The sequence below is a fragment of the Schistocerca cancellata genome, chromosome 4 (genome assembly GCF_023864275.1).
Source record: "Schistocerca cancellata isolate TAMUIC-IGC-003103 chromosome 4, iqSchCanc2.1, whole genome shotgun sequence".
Classification (NCBI taxonomy): Eukaryota; Metazoa; Arthropoda; class Insecta; order Orthoptera; family Acrididae; genus Schistocerca; species Schistocerca cancellata.
The window spans coordinates 321,774,200-321,795,117 of NC_064629.1; the positions used below are offsets into that span (position 1 = coordinate 321,774,200).

General features: G+C 41.8%; 1 protein-coding gene across 1 annotated transcript in view; it reads left to right on the forward strand.

The window, feature by feature from the left end:
• LOC126183332 (8-oxo-dGDP phosphatase NUDT18) overlaps positions 1-20,918 on the forward strand; it is a 161,168-nt gene that overhangs the window by 93,731 nt on the left and 46,519 nt on the right. Inside the window, exons 3-4 of the mRNA XM_049925197.1 lie at positions 6,458-6,578; positions 13,642-13,873. Coding sequence (XP_049781154.1) covers positions 6,458-6,578; positions 13,642-13,873 — 353 coding nt within the window. The remainder of the gene's footprint in view (positions 1-6,457; positions 6,579-13,641; positions 13,874-20,918) is intronic.

The following is a 20,918-nucleotide window of genomic DNA, read 5'->3' on the forward strand; positions in this document are numbered from 1 at the left end:
ATACAATATTTTAATGTCTAAGAGGAAGTGTTCACACAATTCAGTTTTATTATCAGATCTATACACCTATTTACTTTCAGTTTTCTCTCTAAGGGCATTGCAGAATTAAGGTAGAATTATTTTTCATAGCATTTTTGAAATTTTTTTTTTGTTTTTCTGTCAATGACCTGCACTGGAATTGCAATTGACAAATGACTTAATTTTGTCCATAGCTAGATGGACATAAGGTCACAATTGTAACTTAACAATCCAAGAGAACATCTCAGTTAAACCACAAGTACAATGGTAATCACTTAAAACTTATACAGTTTGGAAGAGTGTATTGGATAAGCAATCAATAAATGTGTTGTTAAAGTAACAGAATCCCATCGTTCATCTGTGGATATATTTAGAAATCTATAGAAATCCTAAGAGGAATTGACCTTACCAGGACTTGAAACTTAATTTCCCTGTGGATTACAGACTTCTCTTCAGTATGTTTGGTGTGCTTAATTGAAGCTGAGATTGTGTCCAACCTGTGGAACATTGTTCAGAGAAACTTAAGTTGCTGTTGTTGTAGTATTTTTTGGTATAAAAGTAAAAGTTTTCCAGTGTTTCATTAAGGGTGTCAAAATGTGGACTTCAATCCCAAATGCAATTACTTGTCAAACTTGTGGACTAGGGTGCTGGCATTCTCTCCTCTCTCTCTCTCTCTCTCTCTCTCTCTCTCTCTCTCTCTCTCACACACACTCTTTCCCCCCCTTCCACCTCTCCCTTCCCCTTCTCCCTCCCTCTCCGTCTCCCCTCAGCTGTTGTAGCTGCCATGCCGTGTTGAGAAATTTGACACAGTCTTAGTGCTGGATCCTATACTACACTGATGTTGTTTCTGTTATCCCAAGTCCTGAGAGTGTGGGAAAGAGACATTTCTACTGCTTCATGAACTATACTGCCACATGGATTATTTGATAGCGTGTTTATTCATGAGTGTCACAGAGTTACACAACAGCTGATTCCTTGGTTTGGCATACAAAATAATCTTCCCTTCCCTCCAGCATCATTTGTATCATTTGTCTGTTGTACTGCTCATTTCTGAATTCATGCAGAAAGCTATTTATCCTGGCTTTCAGAGCTTTGATTAATCTTCAACAATAACAATAAAATATTTTTGTATATATTCAGAATACAAATTTGATGCTATGTTTATGTAAAATACAACAATTTTCAGACAGTAGTAATGACACAGAAGAGGGTAGAACAACATTTGCCATTCTAAAATTCTTCTACACAACAAATTAGCTGCTGTGGAACACTACCCACGTTTTGGGACAGCATAATTGTGTAGGCAGCAGTAGCAGTGTAGCTGTCCACAATCTTATCAACTAAAAAAAATGTCGTGTGACTAGGGCCTCCTGTCAGGTAGCCTGTTCGCTGGGTGCAAGTCTTTCAATTTGATGCCACTTCGGCGACTTGCGCATTGATGGGGAGGAAATGATGATGATTAGGACAACACAACATCCAGTCCCTGAGCGGAGAAAATCTCCAGCCCAGCCGGGAATCGAACCCGGGCCCTTAGGACTGACATTCTGTCGCGCTGACCACTCAGCTACCGGGGGCCGGACATCTTACCAACTGTGACAAATGATGTATCATCAGCTATGTGTAGAACCCAGCATAAACATTTCTAAAACTTTCTTTTAGCACCATCAATAGAAAGAACTTACATTCTTCATGGTAAGTATAGTCTTTAAATGCTACCCCAAAAATATAACCCTAGAAGCTGACCCAGTCTTCTGTAGACATGACTGTGGTCAGAACACTTACAAAAAAGAGAGGAAAAAAGTACAATTGTAGCACACAACATGACAACAGTTGTCTACTATGGTGTTTCTGTATTTCAAGTTTTCTCTTTCCAGTATATTGGAATTTTGTGGAGACATTTGGAATAAAGGAGACCACTTGTCAAAAAGCAGAAATATTGAACCGTTAACAGCCACAAACAAAAAGAAAGAAAACTTGCTAACTTTTGGAGTAATACTTTTTTGAGCTAGAGCACAAGGTCACACCCCACTCCCTCCCCCTTCCAACACACACACACACACACACACACACACACACACACACACACACACCTATGCTCCTACACGGCATGACTGGATGCACAATGCTGCATTCTGGCACGTGGACTAGATTGCAGTGGAGGTTGTGTCAGGTAGAGTGGGTAGAGGGACAGAGAGGCGGAAAGCAGAGAGAGGGGTTGGGGTAGGTGGCTAGCAACTTGGAGGGAGGCAGCTGGTTTGCCAGCTATAATTGTGGGGGAGAGAGGTGGCAGCTGCATGGGCTAGGCATGTGATGCAGGGTGGTTGGAGCTGGTGCAGAGTGGGGAACACTGAAGTTGGAGATGTCGGGGTGGTGAATTTGGAAGGGTGTGACAGGACAGAGGAAGGGGAAACTGTTGGGTGGAGGGTGTGGAGACAGTGGGTTATCTGATACTGAGGCCAAGACGATTACAGGAGCAAAGGCTGTGTTGCAAGGATAATTGTCATCTGGATAGTTCAGAGAAGCTGGTGGTAGAGGGAAGGATCAAAATGATTCAGGCTGTGAAGCACCCACTGAACTTGAGCATGTTATACTCAACTGCATATCATGCCATCCAGTTGTGAACTTTGTTTTAGGCAACAGTTTGGCCATGGCCATTCATACTGTTGGACAGCTGGTTGGTAATCATACCGACATAAAAAGCTTTGCAGTTTTTGCAGCTGAACCGGTATATAACATGGCTGATTTCAAAGGTGGCCCTGATTCTGATCTGGTAGGAGAAGCCTGTAAAAAGACTTGTGTAGGAAATGCAGGGTGGGTGGGGTTGATTGGGTATGTGTTGTATCTTGGTCTACTACAGTGATATGGTTGTTGTAGCAAGGGGTTGGGAGTGAGAGTGGCATAGAGATGCACTTGTAGGATGTTGTGTAGACTGGGTGAGCAACAAAACTTATGTTTTTGAGGTGGTGGGAAGGATATTGGGTACCATGTCCCTCATTTCAGGGTATGATGAGAGATAATTAAAGCAGTGATAAAGGGTATGGCTCAGTTGGTCTAGTCCAGGCTGATATTGGGTGGTGACGGTTGCTCCTTTGTTGTGATTCTTGGGGGCAGTGGAAGAATGGGGAATGTGAGGATATGGCACAGGAAATCTGTTTGCAGACTAGGTTTGATGGCTAGTGCCTGTCTGTGATGGCCTTCATGAGACCCTTACCATACTGGGCATGGGAGTTCTTGCCACTGCAGCTATGTCGTCCATGAGTGGCTAGGTTGTTTGGAAGGGATAGCAGCTGTTGAAATGCTGCCAGTGTTGGGGGTTGTTGGCTGTAAAGTGGGCGGAGGTGTGGATGGAGCCATCAGAGAGGTAGAGGTAAATGACCGTGGAGGTGGCACATTGGTTTGAAGAGGACCGGCTGAAGTGGGTGGCAGAGAAGGTGTTGAGCTTGTGAAGGAATGAGGATAGGGTGTCTTGCTCCGAGTCCAGATCATGAAGGAAAAGTAGTTGAGAGTCAGGATACAGATGGTGAGTTTGAAGTCTGAAGCACATTGGGAGAGGTAGTGTTAGATAGTGGCAAGGGCAATGGACATGAGGGATGTTAGTGTTTAGTCAGGTGACATCGACAGTGACGAGTAAGGACCCAGGAGGTAAAGGGATGGGGATGGTGGAGAGTAGGTGATGTGGGAGGCTAGGTTTCTGGCAATTGGTTGGAGGTGTTGTTAACACGAGTGGAAATCCCTTCAGTAGGAGCACAGTAGCCAGCTAGAATGGAACATCCAGTGTTGTTGAGTTTGTGGATTTGGGGAGCATGTATAAGGTGCTGTATGGGATGTTGTTTGGGGTGAAGAAAGAGATGGACTTGGGGGAGATGCTCTGGGAAGGGCCTATGGATTTCAGTAGGGATTGGAGGTTATGTTGGACTTCTAGGATGGGATCTCTGTGGTAGAGCTTGTAGGTGGAGGAGTTGGACAGTTGGCGGAGGTCTCTGTCAGGTAGTCATTGCTACTCATCACAACAATGGCAAAGTCTTTGTTGCAGGATGGATGATAAGTTCTGGATTTGTTTTCAGGTTGTCTATGGCTGTCCTTTCTTATACTGAAAGGTTGGTGTTCATAGGAAGTGACCTGGAGAAGGATGGTGAGGCCAAGCTGGGGCTAAGGAATTCCTGGAAGGTGACCAGGAGGTGGTTAGGTAGGATGGGGTGTGGCCAGATCATGTTTGACTGGTGGTGTGAACTGGGAGAGGCAAGATTCACTGTTGGGATTAGGTTGGCTTTTGTTGGAGGGATTGGTGGCAAAGAAGTGTTTCCAACGTAGGGATCGGGAAAAGGAGAGTAGAACGTTGAAAAGTCCAACCTCATTAAACATCAAACCCACCACCTCATTCCATATTCACCTTACCAACTATATTCTGACTTGCAACTACTTTTTCTCTGAAGGGAAAGTATACAAACAAGTCTGTGGCACAGTTACGGGCACCCTTATAGCACCTTCATATTCCAACCTGTTTATGGGCCTTCCTAGCCTCCCAAAACCTCCAACACCTAGTCTGGTTCATATTCATTGATAATATCTTCTTGATCTGGACACTGGTCAAAGCACTTTATCCTCATTCCTCACATCCTCAATACGTTCTCTCCCATCCACTTTACCTGTCCTCCTCAACCCAACGTGCCACCGTCCTGGGCATTGACGTCCACCTCTCTTATGCTTCCATTCACTCATCTGTCCACATTAAGCCCAAGAATCACCACGCTGCCTGCATTTTGACAGCTGCTATCCCTTCTACACCAAAAAATTCCCCCCATACAACCTAGCCACCCATGCACAACATATCTGTGACAAGAACTCTTTTGCTTGGTATGTTGGAGTCTCACAAGGCCTTCACAGACAAGCACTAGCCCCCAAACCTAGTCCGCAAACAGATTTCCTGTGCCATATCCTAACATACCCCCAGTCCTCCCACCACACCCAAGAATCAGCTACAGAGGAGCACCCCTTCGTCACCCAGTGTCACCTTCGACTAGAACAATAGAACCATACTCTTCATCATTGCTTTGATTATCTCTCACCATACCCTGAAATGAGGGACATCCTACCCAATATCCTTCCCACCACTACAAAAATATAGTTTTGTTGCCCATCCAATCTACACAACATGCTCTAGTCCATCTCTATGCCTCTCCCACTCTCAGCCCCTTGCTACAACAATTCTATCCTTGTGGTAGACCAAGATGTAGCACATACCCAGTACACTCACCCACCCACCCAGCACTTCCTACCTGAGTCTTTATACAGACTTATCCTACGCCATCAGAGTCCAGACCACCTTTGAAATCAGCCGTGTTGTATACCAATTCAGCTGCAAACACTGCACAGCTGTTTATGTAAGTATGACTATCAATCGGCTGCTGTTAACCAGCGTGAATGGCCATTGCCAAAATTTTGCCAACAACAAAGTTGACCACTGGATGGTACAATATGCCAGTTGAGTATAACATGATGGATTTCAATGGCTGCCTCACAACCGGAACCATGTGGTCCCTTCCATCCATCACCAGCTTCTCTGATCTATAAAGATGGGAGTTATCCTTGCAACACATCCTTTACCCATGTAATCGTCATGGTCTCAATCTCTGATAATCCATTGCCTCCCCAGTTTCCCCTTCCTGTGTCCTATCATGCCCTCCCAAATTCAAAGTCCTGACATCTTGACTTCAGTGTGCCCTACTCTGCACCAGCTCCACGGGCCGTGCACCACATGCCTAGCCCATACAGCTGCCTGACCTCCCTATCACCAGCAAACCGGCTGCCTCCCCTCCCTATCACCAGCAAACCGGCTGCCTCCCTCTGAGCCACTAGACACCCACTGTCAACCTCTCTTCCTGCCTCCTACCTCTCTGTTCCTCTACCCAAGCCACCCAACACAACCTGCATCACAACCTAGTTCATCTGCCAAAATGCAGCCAGCACCATGTGGGACCATAGGTGTATGTGTGATTTGCGGGGGGTGGGGGTGCGTGTGTCTAGCTCAAAAAAGGATTACTCCATAAGCTAGCAAATTTTCTTTCCTTTTGTGTGTGACTTTCGATGATTCAGCAGTTCTAGTCTTTGGTGAGTGGTCTTCTTTTAATTGAAAATTTTTTATTGTATATTGGACTCTCTCAGAATGAGAGCAGAAGAATTCTGAAATTTTAAACAAACTTTCACATAGACATATATACTTTAAAGTGTTGTTTCTCTTTATATTTGGATGATGATTTTGTTTCAGTAGAAAAATGGAATATCATTAAACAATTTTTTGAACTCATTATAGCCATGCTACTTCTGACTTTCATTGCTTTGTAGTAAGGTGTCGTCAGTGAAGATTTTTATTACCACAGTTGCTTATGTTTTAAATGTCAGTGCATGTGCTCTTATTATTTACAATGTGTGTTTATTTTAGGAAGCAGTGAAACGTGAAGTTTTAGAGGAAACTGGAATTATAATGGAGCCTAAATCATTGCTGCTTGTTGAAACTGCAAGTGGATCGTGGTTTCGATTTGTTATTGTGGGTGACAGCATTGGTAAGTACTGTTCAGTTTCATTATATAATTTCCTAATTAACTGAATCCTCCCCCCATGAACCATAGACCTTGCCATTGGTGGGGAGGCTTGCATGCCTCAGCGATACAGATAGCCGTACCATATGTGCAACCAAAATGGAGGGGTATCTTTTTAGAGGCCAGACAAACGTATGGTTCCTGAAGAGGGGCAGCAGCCTTTTCAGTAGTTGCAGGGGCAACAGTCGGGATGATTGACTGATCTGGCCTTGTAACACTAACCAAAACGGCCTTACTGTGCTGGTACTGCGAACAGCTGAAAGCAAGGGCAAACTACGACCGTAATATTTCCTGAGGGCATGCAGCTTTACTGTATGGATAAATGATGATGGCGTCCTCTTGGGTAAAATATTTCGGAGGTAAAATAGTCCCCCATTCGGATCTCCGGGCAGGGACTACTCAGGAGGACGTCGTTATCAGGAGAAAGAAAACTGGCGTTCTACGGATCGGAGCATGGAATGTCAGGTCCCTTAATCGGGCAGGTAGATCAGAAAATTTAAAAAGGGAAATGGATAGGTTAAAGTTAGATATAGTGGGAATTAGCGAAGTTTGGTGGCAGGAGGAACAAGACTTTTGGTTAGGTGAATACAGGGTTATAAATACAAAATCAAATTGGGGTAATGCAGGAGTAGGTTTAATAATGAATAAAAAAATAGGAGTTCGGGTAAGCTACTACAAACAACATAGTGAATGCATTATTGTGGCCAAGATAGACACGAAGCCCACGCCTACGACAGTAGTACAAGTCTATATGCCAACTAGCTCTGCAGATGATGAAGAAATTGAAGAAATGTATGATGAGATAAAAGAAATTATTCAGATAGTGAAGGGAGATGAAAATTTAATAGTCATGGGTGACTGGAATTCGACTGTAGGAAAAGGAAGAGAATGAAACGTAGTAGGTGAATATGGATTGGGGGTAAGAAATGAAAGAGGAAGCCGCCTGGTAGAATTTTGCATAGAGCACAACTTAATCATAGCTAACAGTTGGTTCAAGAATCACAAAAGAAGGTTGTATACATGGAAGCAGCCTGGAGATACTGACAGGTTTCAGATAAAATTACATAGTGGTAAGACAGAGATTTAGGAACCAGGTTTTAAATTGTAAGACATTTCCAGGGGCAGATGTGGACTCTGACCACAATCTATTGGTTATGAACTGTAGATTAAAACTGAAGAAACTGCAGAAAGGTGAGAATTTAAGGAGATGGGACCTGGATAAACTGAAAGAACCAGAGGTTGTACAGAGTTTCAGAGAAAGCATAAGGGAACAATTGACAAGAATGGGGGAAATAAATACAGTAGAAGAAGAATGGGTAGCTTTGAGGGATGAAGTAGTGAAGGCAGCAGAGGATCAAGTAGGTAAAAATACAAGGGCTAGTAGAAATCCTTGGGTGATAGAAGAAATATTGAATTTAATTGATGAAAGGAGAAAATAGAAAAATGCAGTTACTGAAGCAGGCAGAAACGAATACAAACATCTCAAAAATGAGATCGACAGGAAGTGCAAAATAGCTAAGAAGGCATGGTTAGAGGACAAATGTAAGGATGTAGAGTCTTATCTCACTAGGGGCAAGATAAATACTGCCTACAGGAAAATTAAAGATACCTTTGGAGAAAAGAGAACCACTTGTATGAATATCAAAAGCTCAGATGGAAACCCAGTTCTAAGCAATGAAGGGAAAGCAGGAATGTGGAAGGAGTATATAGAGGGTCTATACAAGGGCAATGTACCTGAGGGCAATGTTATAGAAAGGGAAGAGGGTGTAGATGAAGATGAAATGGGAGAGATGATACTGCGTGACGAGTTTGACAGAGCACTGGAAGACCTAAGTCGAAACAAGGCCCCGGGAGTTGACAACATTCTGTTAGAACTACTGACAGGCTTGGGAGAGCCAGTCCTGACAAAACTCTACCATCTGGTGAGCAAAATGTATGAGACAGGTGAAATACCCTCAGACTTCAAGAAGAATATAATAATTCCAATCCCAAAGAAAGCAGGCATTGACAGATGTGAAAATTACTGAACTATCAGTTTAATAAGTCACGGCTGCAAAATACTGACCCTATGACTTATCTTAGAAGGTAGATTAAGAAAAGGCAAACCTTCATTTCTAGCATTTGTAGACTTGGAGAAAGCTTTTGACAATCTTGACTGGAATACTCTCTTTCGAATTCTGAAGGTGGCAGGGGTAAAATACAGGGAGCGAAAGGCTATTTACAATTTGTACAGAAACCAGATGGCACTTATAAGAGTCGAGGGACATGAAAGGGAAGCAGTGGTTTGGAAGGGAGTGAGACAGGGTTGTAGCCTCTCCCTGGTGTTATTCAATCTGTATATTGAGCATGCAGTAAAGGAAACAAAAGAAAAATTCGGAGTAGGTATTAAAATCCATGGAGAAGAAATAAAAACCTTAAGGTTCGCCGATGACGTTGTAATTCTGTCAGAGACAGCAAAGGACTTGGAAGAGCAGTTGAACGGAATGGACAGTGTCTTGAAAGGAGGATATAAGATGAACATCAACAGAAGCAAAATGAGGATAATGGAATGTAGTCGAATTAAGTTGGGTGATGCTGAGGGAATTAGATTAGGAAATGAGACACTTAAAGTAGTAAAGGAGTTTTGCTATTTGGGGAGCAAAATAACTGACGATGGTCGAAGTAGAGAGAACATAAAATGTAGACTGGCAATGGCAAGGAAAGCGTTTCTGAAGAAGTAAAATTTGTTAACATCGAGTATAGATTTAAGTGTCAGGAAGTCGTGTCTGGAAGTATTTGTATGGAGTGTAGCCATGTATGGAAGTGAAACATGGACAATAAATAGTTTGGACAAGAAGAGAATAGAAGCTTTCGAAATGTGGTGCTACAGAAGAATGCTGAAGATTAGATGGGTAGATCACATAACTAATGAGGAGGTATTGAATAGGATTGGGGAGAAGAGGAGTTTGTGGCACAACTTGACTAGAAAATGGGATCGGTTGGTAGGACATGTTCTGAGGCATCAATGGACCACCAATTTAGAATTGGAGGGCAGCATGGAGGGTAAAAATTGTAGAGGGAGATCAAGAGATGAATACACTAAACAGATTCAGAAGGATGTAGGTTGCTTTAGGTACTGGGAGATGAAGAAGCTTGCACAGGATAGAGTAGCATGGAGAGCTGCATCAAACCAGTCTCAGGACTGAAGACCACAACAACAACGATTAACTAAATATTAACTGTATGGATTTTCTGTGACTGGTTTGTATGATTTGTGACTCTTTCAGCATAGGTTCTTTCAGAAAAATTAGAGAGAGAGAGAGAGAGAGAGAGAGAGAGAGAGAGAGAGAGAAGAAAACCTCTCCTTCTGTACATGAAAGTGAGGTAGCTCTGATGCCAAGTTGCTTACTTTAAAAGCTTTGTAGTCATATCACACTTTTCAGATAAAACTTTTTCGTGATGTAATCTAGCTTGGAAATGGGTAACTTTTTTTTACATTCATTAGAAAATGTGTACAGAATTTTTCTCTTTAGAAAGTTGAAAGGATAGCATAAATCCTGATGTACTTGGACCTAAATCTCATATGTTAAGTATTTGGAAGTACATTATATACACTCCTAATCATATTAAAACACCAGAAGATATCACTATTTACGCAAAGTGTTTTAAGATGGTAAGATGTATTGTTTTGTTGATTGTGCTTCTCTGATGATAAATCAAAGTGAGAGAGAAATTGAAGGTTTCAATATTTCATTTGATGATAGTGGATAGTACTGTAGTGTACCTCTTCATGGGAAGATTTGACATCGAGAACTTCTCAGAGCAATCATTTTGGAACAATTGCTGTTTACAGTTTGGATTGCCAGCCATATGTGCGGGAGATGAAATTCAAGGAACTTTCGATAGACACATTTAAGAGTAGAAGAAACTATTTAAAGCTTATGGAACTTGTATATTCCTTTTATGGATCTCCATCATACTGGATTAATTACAGGACAGGAACTAGTGTTAATTAGTTTAGTACAGAAACAGTCAGAGTTGCATGATCAACTTTTTATGTAGCTGATGACTAGTTTCAGGTTGCCAGATCCCACTTTCAAATCATCCAGGCAGACAAAACAGTATTTTCTCAAATAGCATATAAACCATGTCAAGGTTATACGTATTCATGTAACAAGGTCAATTTTAACCATGAACAGTGACAGAACAGACGCATAACTCATATATGTTTGTTTTGTCACCCTTCATGGTTGCACTTGACTATGTGATACACATATGTATAATCTTGACTTGGTTTATATGCTGTTTTGGAAAATACTGTTTAGTCGGTCTGGTTAATTTGAAAGTGGGTTCTGGTAACACAAAACTAGTCAGTAACAAAATAAAAAGTGACTCTTGCAACTTTGGCTGATTCTATATCAAATTGTGCATTCCTTACTCAAGGAGGAAAGGTGGATTTGTTGGAGAAGGTCACTAAGCACCCAGGTTGACAATTCCGTAAGCTAGAAATCTTCCTTTTCATTCATTTACTCTTTACAAGGGAGTAAATAACAAAATTTGTTTTCAGGTTGTAGGTACTATTTAAAAATAATTTATGGACTCTTGTAATGAAAGGCTTAGAAATGTTACTTCTGTATATTTTTGTGCGATTATTTTGATTCATATTTTTCTCTTTGTGTATCATTGTAAAATTATGAGAAAAACATTTGATTATTGTCACTTAGTATCCAGTATAATCAAGTGTTTTCTGCTCCTATCAAATATGTATCTGTCAGTAGCTGTGATAACTAATATGTTTAACACGTATTGATAATATAGTGCTTGTAAATATAACATCTTAAATTATGGAAATGAGAAAAGAAAATATGAAGAAAGCCAGATAATTTCAGCAGTAAGCTTCATTGTTGGAGTAAAGCTACTTACTTTCGATATTGGAAAACAAATTAACTGCTGACTTAATGCTGATACCATAAATGTGTTTGCTCATCTCATCTCTTTTCATAAACGAATTACAGATTCAAAGCAAGATAAATTTCCCATATCTTTAGAGATGCAAATACACTCCTGGAAATGGAAAAAAGAACACATTGACACCGGTGTGTCAGACCCACCATACTTGCTCCGGACACTGCGAGAGGGCTGTACAAGCAATGATCACACGCACGGCACAGCGGACACACCAGGAACCGCGGTGTTGGCTGTCGAATGGCGCTAGCTGCACAGCATTTGTGCACCGCCGCGGTCAGTGTCAGCCAGTTTGCCGTGGCATATGGAGCTCCATCGCAGTCTTTAACACTGGTAGCATGCCGCGACAGCGTGGACGTGAACCGTATGTGCAGTTGACGGACTTTGAGCGAGGGCGTATAGTGGGCATGCAGGAGGCCGGGTGGACGTACCGCCGAATTGCTCAACACGTGGGGCGTGAGGTCTCCACAGTACATCGATGTTGTCGCCAGTGGTCAGCGGAAGGTGCACGTGCCCGTCGACCTGGGACCGGACCGCAGCGACGCACGGATGCACGCCAAGACCGTAGGATCCTACGCAGTGCCGTAGGGGACCGCACCGCCACTTCCCAGCAAATTAGGGACACTGTTGCTCCTGGGGTATCGGCGAGGACCATTCGCAACCGTCTCCATGAAGCTGGGCTACGGTCCCGCACACCGTTAGGCCGTCTTCCGCTCACGCCCCAACATCGTGCAGCCCGCCTCCAGTGGTGTCGCGACAGGCGTGAATGGAGGGACGAATAGAGACATGTCGTCTTCAGCGATGAGAGTCGCTTCTGCCTTGGTGCCAATGATGGTCGTATGCGTGTTTGGCGCCGTGCAGGTGAACGCCACAATCAGGACTGCATACGACCGAGGCACACAGGGCCAACACCCGGCATCATGGTGTGGGGAGCGATCTCCTACACTGGCCGTACACCACTGGTGATCGTCGAGGGGACACTGAATAGTGCACGGTACATCCAAACCGTCATCGAACCCATCGTTCTACCATTCCTAGACCGGCAAGGGAACTTGCTGTTCCAACAGGACAATGCACGTCCGCATGTATCCCGTGCCACCCAACGTGCTCCAGAAAGTGTAAGTCAACTACCCTGGCCAGCAAGATCTCCGGATCTGTCCCCCATTGAGCATGTTTGGGACTGGATGAAGCGTCGTCTCACGCGGTCTGCACGTCCAGCACGAACGCTGGTCCAACTGAGGCGCCAGGTGGAAATGGCATGGCAAGCCGTTCCACAGGACTACATCCAGCATCTCTACGATCGTCTCCATGGGAGAATAGCAGCCTGCATTGCTGCGAAAGGTGGATATACACTGTACTAGTGCCGACGTTGTGCATGCTCTGTTGCCTGTGTCTATGTGCCTGTGGTTCTGTCAGTGTGATCATGTGATGTATCTGACCCCAGGAATGTGTCAATAAAGTTTCCCCTTCCTGGGACAATGAATTCACGGTGTTCTTATTTCAATTTCCAGGAGTGTAGATAGAAGATCTGTTCAGGCTAATGTGAAAACCTGTGTTTGTGTGCCAAAATATTATGTCAATTTGATTTTAGGATGTGGCTGCAAACCAACAAACATGCCACAAATTATGAGAAATCTTGCCAAATCAGCTGACTTTACTGTTTGAATATCAAAAAGTTACTGATATTAGTAGTTACAGTTCAATTGTTGAAGATAATGCCTACCCCTTGACAAACAGTTTTTAATACACTAACTTCCTTAGTTTTAATTGTGTAAGAAATTAGAAAAATATGAAATGTTCTCTACATTTCTAAATTTAAATAATTAGAATGTGACTGAAGAATACCCATAAAACCTGGAAGAGTTTTTTATGTTGACCAGTAATGCTTTCACTTGTCAGCGAATGTCTCAATGGAGTACATCTTAGCCATTCTCTTCATTCCACTCCCACACACAACTAACTCCCCCCCCCCCCCCCCCCCCCCCCTCAGTTTCTACAGTAACCTGGGTAGTAACTTTGCCCAGGCATGTCATTATGATGTAACATTTTTTCTTCTGTAAAATATAATTTGCTGTATTTTCAGGTGGTGAACTGAAGACACCAGATAAGTCTGATGATGAATCATTACAGGCCCAGTGGGTGAAAGATGTAGAGAAGCTCTGTCTTCGATCTAGTGACATTGTGCCTATAATTGAGCGAGCAAGAGCATACAACAAAAGTCCACCTGAGCCATGGCATGGTAAAATATTACCAGTCATAAAAGGTCATCAGAAATTGTTATTACGTCTCCTGGTCTGCATTAAAAAAAGGAGCAAGTATGCAGTATTTAAGAATTTTTCTTATGAATTTAGCTTATAAAACCTGAATGGAAATGAGTAGCTTATTCAACCAGTAGTGTCATTGTTACTTATTATTCTTTAATTAAATGATTTCTTTATCTGGTATTTGACTGTCTAATATTTTTTTGGTATCACGGTCCTTTGTGTGTGCCTTCCGATAACTTATTCCCAACTAGGGAAACTATATCACCACTTGACAGTAGACTGTGTGAAGATATCATGATTATGATGTTTTGAAAGGTGTCTATTTTCACATGAAATTAAAACAGTGCACCCAAAATCTGTATTGTCATTAACTTTGCTCATGTGCCACCCCAGGCGTATGGAGACACACACAAAGCAGCAGCAAAATTGTCTTTGTGGCAAATACTTTTGCTTTCATTGGCTTTAACTGTAGGTGTCACAATAAACATGTCATATGGGGATCTCGATTGACCCATTACTGGAAATAAATATTTGGCCTAATGGCTGAAGTGGCAGTTGATATCTTGTTGGAGCCTCTATACACTGATCCTCAAACAGGGCCACCCGTAGATTTCGTGGGCCCCTAGACAAACTTTTGTGAGTATCCTCAAGCCTTCTCAGCCCATGAGAATTCATTATCACAAATACTGATTCTTCTGTACTATGTGAGGAGTAAATAAATACTACCTGCACAGTGCACTGTCAACAGTTCATTTAATAATTGAATCTGTACAAACATTAGTACACACAATAATAATGTGCAGTGTACTTTGTTAGCTTGATTTAAAATGTCTGGTTGATAGTATCAGGGTCGGCTAATCAGTTTCGGGTAAGTGTAGATGGAACATTGAATCTTCTGTTCTTGCAGCTGATAAAGTTATCCACTACATCACTGAAGCTCACGTTAGACGAAGTTCGTGCCTTATTGATATCATAGCCAGACGATTAAATTTCTCTTGGCCTAAAGTGGATCTCAAATGACTGTTTATTAATTCTAATGTACTAAATCCTCTCTCACCTGAAGCAACAGTCACTTTTGGCATAATGAAAATTCTGAGTGCAGTCCTCAACTTACAGATTACATCTAGCAGAGGAAATAAAAGCCGTTTGTGTTCTGTTGTTTCTGTCAAATCTGGAGAAGCAGCTGCACTCACTTATTTGAACATTTGTATTTCTTTAATAAGATTATCACTCATATCATCAGGAGAAGTTCTAATTAATTTTTTAAGTGTGTTCATCCTGAGAATGGCTTCAAAAGTTGCACAAATATTTCTCATTTCTTCATACTGAGAATCAATCTGAGAAACAATCTTGTATGTGATTACGTCAGAATCCTCTTTTTGAAATTGTTCTTCAGTTTCATCTTGGAGTGTGTCAGGCACTCCATTACTACCCAAGCAGATTCATAAAAGAAAACCTTCCTTCTCCTGTCTCTCATTTTTTTTTAAAAAAAACTGCCTTGGTCCCAGTTTTAGTAGCCATTTGTTTTAGCTCTGCTTAAGAATTCAGGCCAGAGAGCTCTTACATCCTTATCTGTGGAAACCATAAGACATTTAAGATTTTTCATTTCAGTAGCAAGGAATATATCTTTTAACTGTGGAATCAAACTTCTTACATTCAATGGTCTAAAGTCTCCCCCCAAACATTCAAGAAAATCAGTGTTCCTGATAAATAATTGATCAGTCTGTATGCTTCTGCTGTCCCATCATGAGACAAACTGCACTGTCTCTCTGTGTATTTAAAGCTTCCATTAATTTTGGTAATTTTTCTGCTGTAGGTTTCACTGCCTTAATTCTTGAGCTCCATCTTGTTTCAGACAGCTGATGAAGAGATTGACAGCCAGTGTTTTTTAATTACCTGAAGAAATTATACAACTGGTTCAGACACATGAAGAATTTGCCTACTATTAAATTACTTCTCCTTGCATGTAATCCTGCCAAGTTCAGATTATGAGTCACACAAGGAGAAAGTGTTGCCAGTGGATAAATGTCTTCAATCTTTGCTTGCACATCTTTTATTTGCCCATCCATACATGATCCATTATCAAAGCACTGACCATGACTGCATGAATGTCACCAACTCTAAATTATTTGGGTGGGCAAATCAGTAGATAGGGTTTTGATCACAAGGGGTCTAAACAGGAGATCCCTTGAAAAGAGTTGCGAAAATATGGCGTTAGGAACATAAGGCGAAATAATCTTGCAAAGTTCACCTTCTTGTAATCCACTACATTTCTCCTGTAGCCAAAAGTGGATATGAATATTTTAGCAACATTCTTAAGTCTATTTGATCCAACAGCAGCTTGTGCACACTGCAAACTGCTACATGGTTGAGCCTCTGCTGCATCATTATCGAAGACAGATGTTGTAGAGCAGTAAAACTGCAAGTGGTTGTCATGTGGGGTTCGATTGTAAGCCATCTGCCTCTGGCCGCTACTTCTACATACCTACAGCAAAACCAAGCATATTCATGCTTATCTACCCCCATTCCTTCATCACTTGTAGTCACATGAATACAACTCACTAGACTTGGAATACTATCTTTTTAGTGAATAATATAAGGAGATTTGGTTTACTGACACATTAGCAAATCCTACAAACCATTAATTCCTTCTACACAAGAGCTTTTAATATGTGTAATTGTTTAGCTTGGATATGTTCATTCAATTGTATCACTTTTTGTTAACTAAGACTCAAAAACTTGAAATAACTTTTCAAAAAATAGTGGGTGCGTGGGGGGGGGGGGGGGGGGGGGGAGTTGAGGGGAGGGGAGGGGAGGGGAGGGGAGGATACCTTCCCCATCCCTCCCTGGCGATGATGGTCATGGATAACAGTACTGTAAATCAACTCAATGCTTGTGAGATACATCTATGATAGTGTTACTATCTGCATCACCTGACTTTTTCTGCAAATCAGAATATTCCAGAAACCTCTCACGAATTTCCCATTTATTTTCCTCTTTGTTAAAAAGGTGTCTTACAATCAGAATATTCTGTTTGGTCTGAGAGACATCTGGAAGAACAACACAAATAAATGAAAAATACAGAGCCTCCTGCCTTAAAGATTTTCTTTAATATATTATACCTTTACAATGATAAAAGTGCGTTCTGTGCTCTCTGAGGTAGTGTTTCTTTGTACAGCTTTTAACATAAATGGTATATTCTCTTCAAAAGTGGGTCGTATTTAGCTAATAACTCAATTAACCCAAGAAGTTACCATTATCTGGCTCGGAATTGGTGGCAACTTCCCCTAAAAGGCAAATTTTGTGAGGCCAAAAATATAGTAACATGTAAAATTCTTTCAGCAATAGTTTCTGGAAAATGCAATGCACACTGCTATGTACTGCACTTTGTTCATAACATCTCTATGCTAAATAATTATTTTTATGCAACAAACTATTCTCATGGTCAGGAATAATAGTGTATAGCTTTTTCCAAGTTATTTTTGTGTAGTCAAATCCTTCATGTAGGTCAGCTAACCTAGATGTAACAGGCTTTTTGGGATCATTCTGAAATAATGAGCATGGTCAACATTAGAGTTTTTTTATGGTAGTGACTCCTCACAAGCCAATCTTTGTTTTACTGCAAATTCATTGATAGAGCATTGGGAATACAAGTGATGTTTGGTAAGTTTTCTACTCTGTATGACAAAAAACAGTTGAACTGTTCAAAGGTCAGTGCTTGAAATGCCCTTTCTAACAATTCTGTATTCATCCCAGTTATTAAATTGGTATGGCCACTGCCAAGGATCACTTGGATTCCAGTCACAGTCACTACATCCATCAGACTCTGACTTCTGTTTGCTTACATCTCCTGCATCAGGGGGCAAAATGCCTACACCAGATGCAGTTAACTTAGGTTTTTACTTTTTAACGTGTTTCTGTTTCTGCTTCTGCTTCTGCTGATGTTTAATGGTTACTTATATTCAACACTGGATATCTTCTGGCAAAAAGTAGCTACTGATTTTTTTTCTGTAGCCTTTTCATAAATTTTTCATTTAGTTCACATTTTTCTGACCACTTGTGCGCACCAGATTTGTGTGCATAACATAACATAATGTGACATTATCTTGGAAAGAAATACCTACTAAAATATGTTTACACAGATAAGGAAAGCTTTAAATAACAGTGAAAGCAGTAGTACTAAATGATTTTTAAAGTATTATATCTTGCCTCGGCTTTAAAATAATTTTGAAAGAATTGCCTGATAGATTCACGGATACCTGTAGTACCTACACAAGCAAAGAAGTACACAGAGGCCAAGCAGACACACCTCTGCATGAAGTTATGATAGCTGTTGGGAACCTGGGAAGCATATTTGACACTAGTAAAACATTATTAAGAGTTCAATCATTTATTCACAATGTTTACAAGTCATCATTCTTCTGCACCAGCCTCAGCTGATGCTTCATTCAGCTGTGTGTAGGATTCTAGCTGATGTCTGTCGAGTCAGATGAGCATGTGCATGCACAGGTGAGGTATTACCAACCTCGGCACCACGTTGAGTTGCTGGCGTTCAGGCATGGCCGTTGCCCAGGACAAAGTGGTCTCATGCTGGCTGCTGAAGTGTTCTCAGTCCCACTCAGAGTTCTGTGATGACCCTTGACTCATCAGCAGTGTACCTGTTGTTGGTAGTTGTGTGGTTGGTTGACCTCCTCCCTACTGATCTGATAGGTTTCAGTACCCAGAGGTGCCTGGACGTAGAACAGGAATATGGGCCCCAAGATGTCCTGTTGGTGGCCTCCACGTTGAAGTTCAGTACTGGCAGCACTCTGTGATGTGGTGTTGACAGTAGACAGCTAGTTTCTCTGCCAGTAGATGGTAGGTGGCGAGCAGCAGGAAGTTCATCAGGTGAAGTCCATCATCTTGAGTACATCTGTGGCTAGTTAATAGACTGTGCTGGAGCTATTGAATGTGCATATCTCACTTCCTTTGGTTTTCTGTCACAGTCTTCTTTGTGTTGAGGGCGTATAATCACTAGGCACATGGTGTTGTAATGTGTCAAGGACTTCACCCACTTGTGACATACTGGCTCACCTCCTGCTTCCACCTCGGTCTCTGGGATGACTTGATTTTGCCTGTGGCAGTGTTAGAGTTTGAATAAAAATTTCTAATTTCATAACCTTTACTATTCTGTGCCATAACAGAAGCATAATTTTCATGAAAACAACAACTTGCATGCTGCTGTCACTTCTAACATTTAATGAATAAATTAAAGTAAACACAACACTTAAATTTGAAACACACCATATGTAAAACGTTAGGATACTGAAAATAGAGTCATATGTGAAAATTATGGTCTTCAGTATTGCCGCCAACACCATTTTTATGAAAATGGGAAATTAGCAATGCTAGAGTCCCCAAATTCCTATATAAATCTACATCTACATCTACATTTATACTCCGCAAGCCACCCAACGGTGTGTGGCGGAGGGCACTTTATGTGCCACTGTCATTACCTCCCTTTCCTGTTCCAGTCGCGTATGGTTCGCGGGAAGAACGACTGTCTGAAAGCCTCCGTGCATGCTCTAATCTCTCTAATTTTACATTCATGATCTCCTCGGGAGGTATAAGTAGGGGGAAGCAATATATTCGATACCTCATCTAGAAACGCACCCTCTCGAAACCTGACGAGCAAGCTACACCGCGATGCAGAGCGCCTCTCTTGCAGAGTCTGCCACTTGAGTTTGTTAAACATCTCCGTAACGCTATCACGGATACCAAATAACCCTGTGATGAAACGCGCCGCTCTTCTTTGGATCTTCTCTATCTCCTCCGTCAACCCGATCTGGTATGGATCCCACACTGATGAGCAATACTCAAGTATAGGTCGAACGAGTGTTTTGTAAGCCACCTCCTTTGTTGATGGACTACATTTTCTAAGGACTCTCCCAATGAATCTCAACCTGGTACCCGCCTTACCAACAATTAATTTTATATGATCATTCCACTTCAAATCGTTCCGCACGCATACTCCCAGATATTTTACAGAAGTAACTGCTACCAGTGTTTGTTCCGCTATCATATAATCATACAATAAAGGATCCTTCTTTCTATGTATTCACAATACATTACATTTGTCTATGTTAAGGGTCAGTTGCCACTCCCTGCACCAAGTGCCTATCCGCTGCAGATCTTCCTGCATTTCGCTACAATTTTCTAATGCTGCAGCTTCTCTGTATGCTACAGCATCATCCGCGAAAAGCTGCATGAAACTTCCGACACTATCTACTAGGTCATTTATATATATTGTGAAAAGCAATGGTCCCATAACACTCCCCTGTGGCACGCCAGAGGTTACTTTAACGTCTGTAGACGTCTCTCCATTGATAACAACATGCTGTGTTCTGTTTGCTAAAAACTCTTCAATCCAGCCACACAGCTGGTCTGATATTCCGTAGGCTCTTACTTTGTTTATCAGGCGACAGTGCGGAACTGTATCGAACGCCTTCCGGAAGTCAAGAAAAATAGCATCTACCTGGGAGCCTGTATCTAATATTTTCTGGGTCTCATGAACAAATAAAGCGAGTTGGGTCTCACACGATCGCTGTTTCCGGAATCCATGTTGATTCCTGCATAGTAGATTCTGGGTTTCCAAAAACGACATGATACTCGAGCAAAAAACATGTTCTAAAATTCTACAACAGATCGACGTCAGAGATATAGGTCTATAGTTTTGCGCATCTGCTCGACGACCCTTCTTGAAGACTGGGACTACCTGTGCTCTTTTCCAATCATTTGGAACCTTCCGTTCCTCTAGAGACTTGCGGTACACGGCTGTTAGAAGGGGGGCAAGTTCTTTCGCGTACTCTGTGTAGAATCGAATTGGTATCCCGTCAGGTCCAGTGGACTTTCCTCTGTTGAGTGATTCCAGTTGCTTTTCTATTCCTTGGACACATATTTCGATGTCGGCCATTTTTTCGTTTGTGTGAGGATTTAGAGAAGGAACTGCAGTGCGGTCTTCCTCTGTGAAACAGCTTTGGAAAAAGGTGTTTAGTATTTCAGCTTTACGCGTGTCATCCTCTGTTTCAATGCCTTCATCATCCCGGAGTGTCTGGAT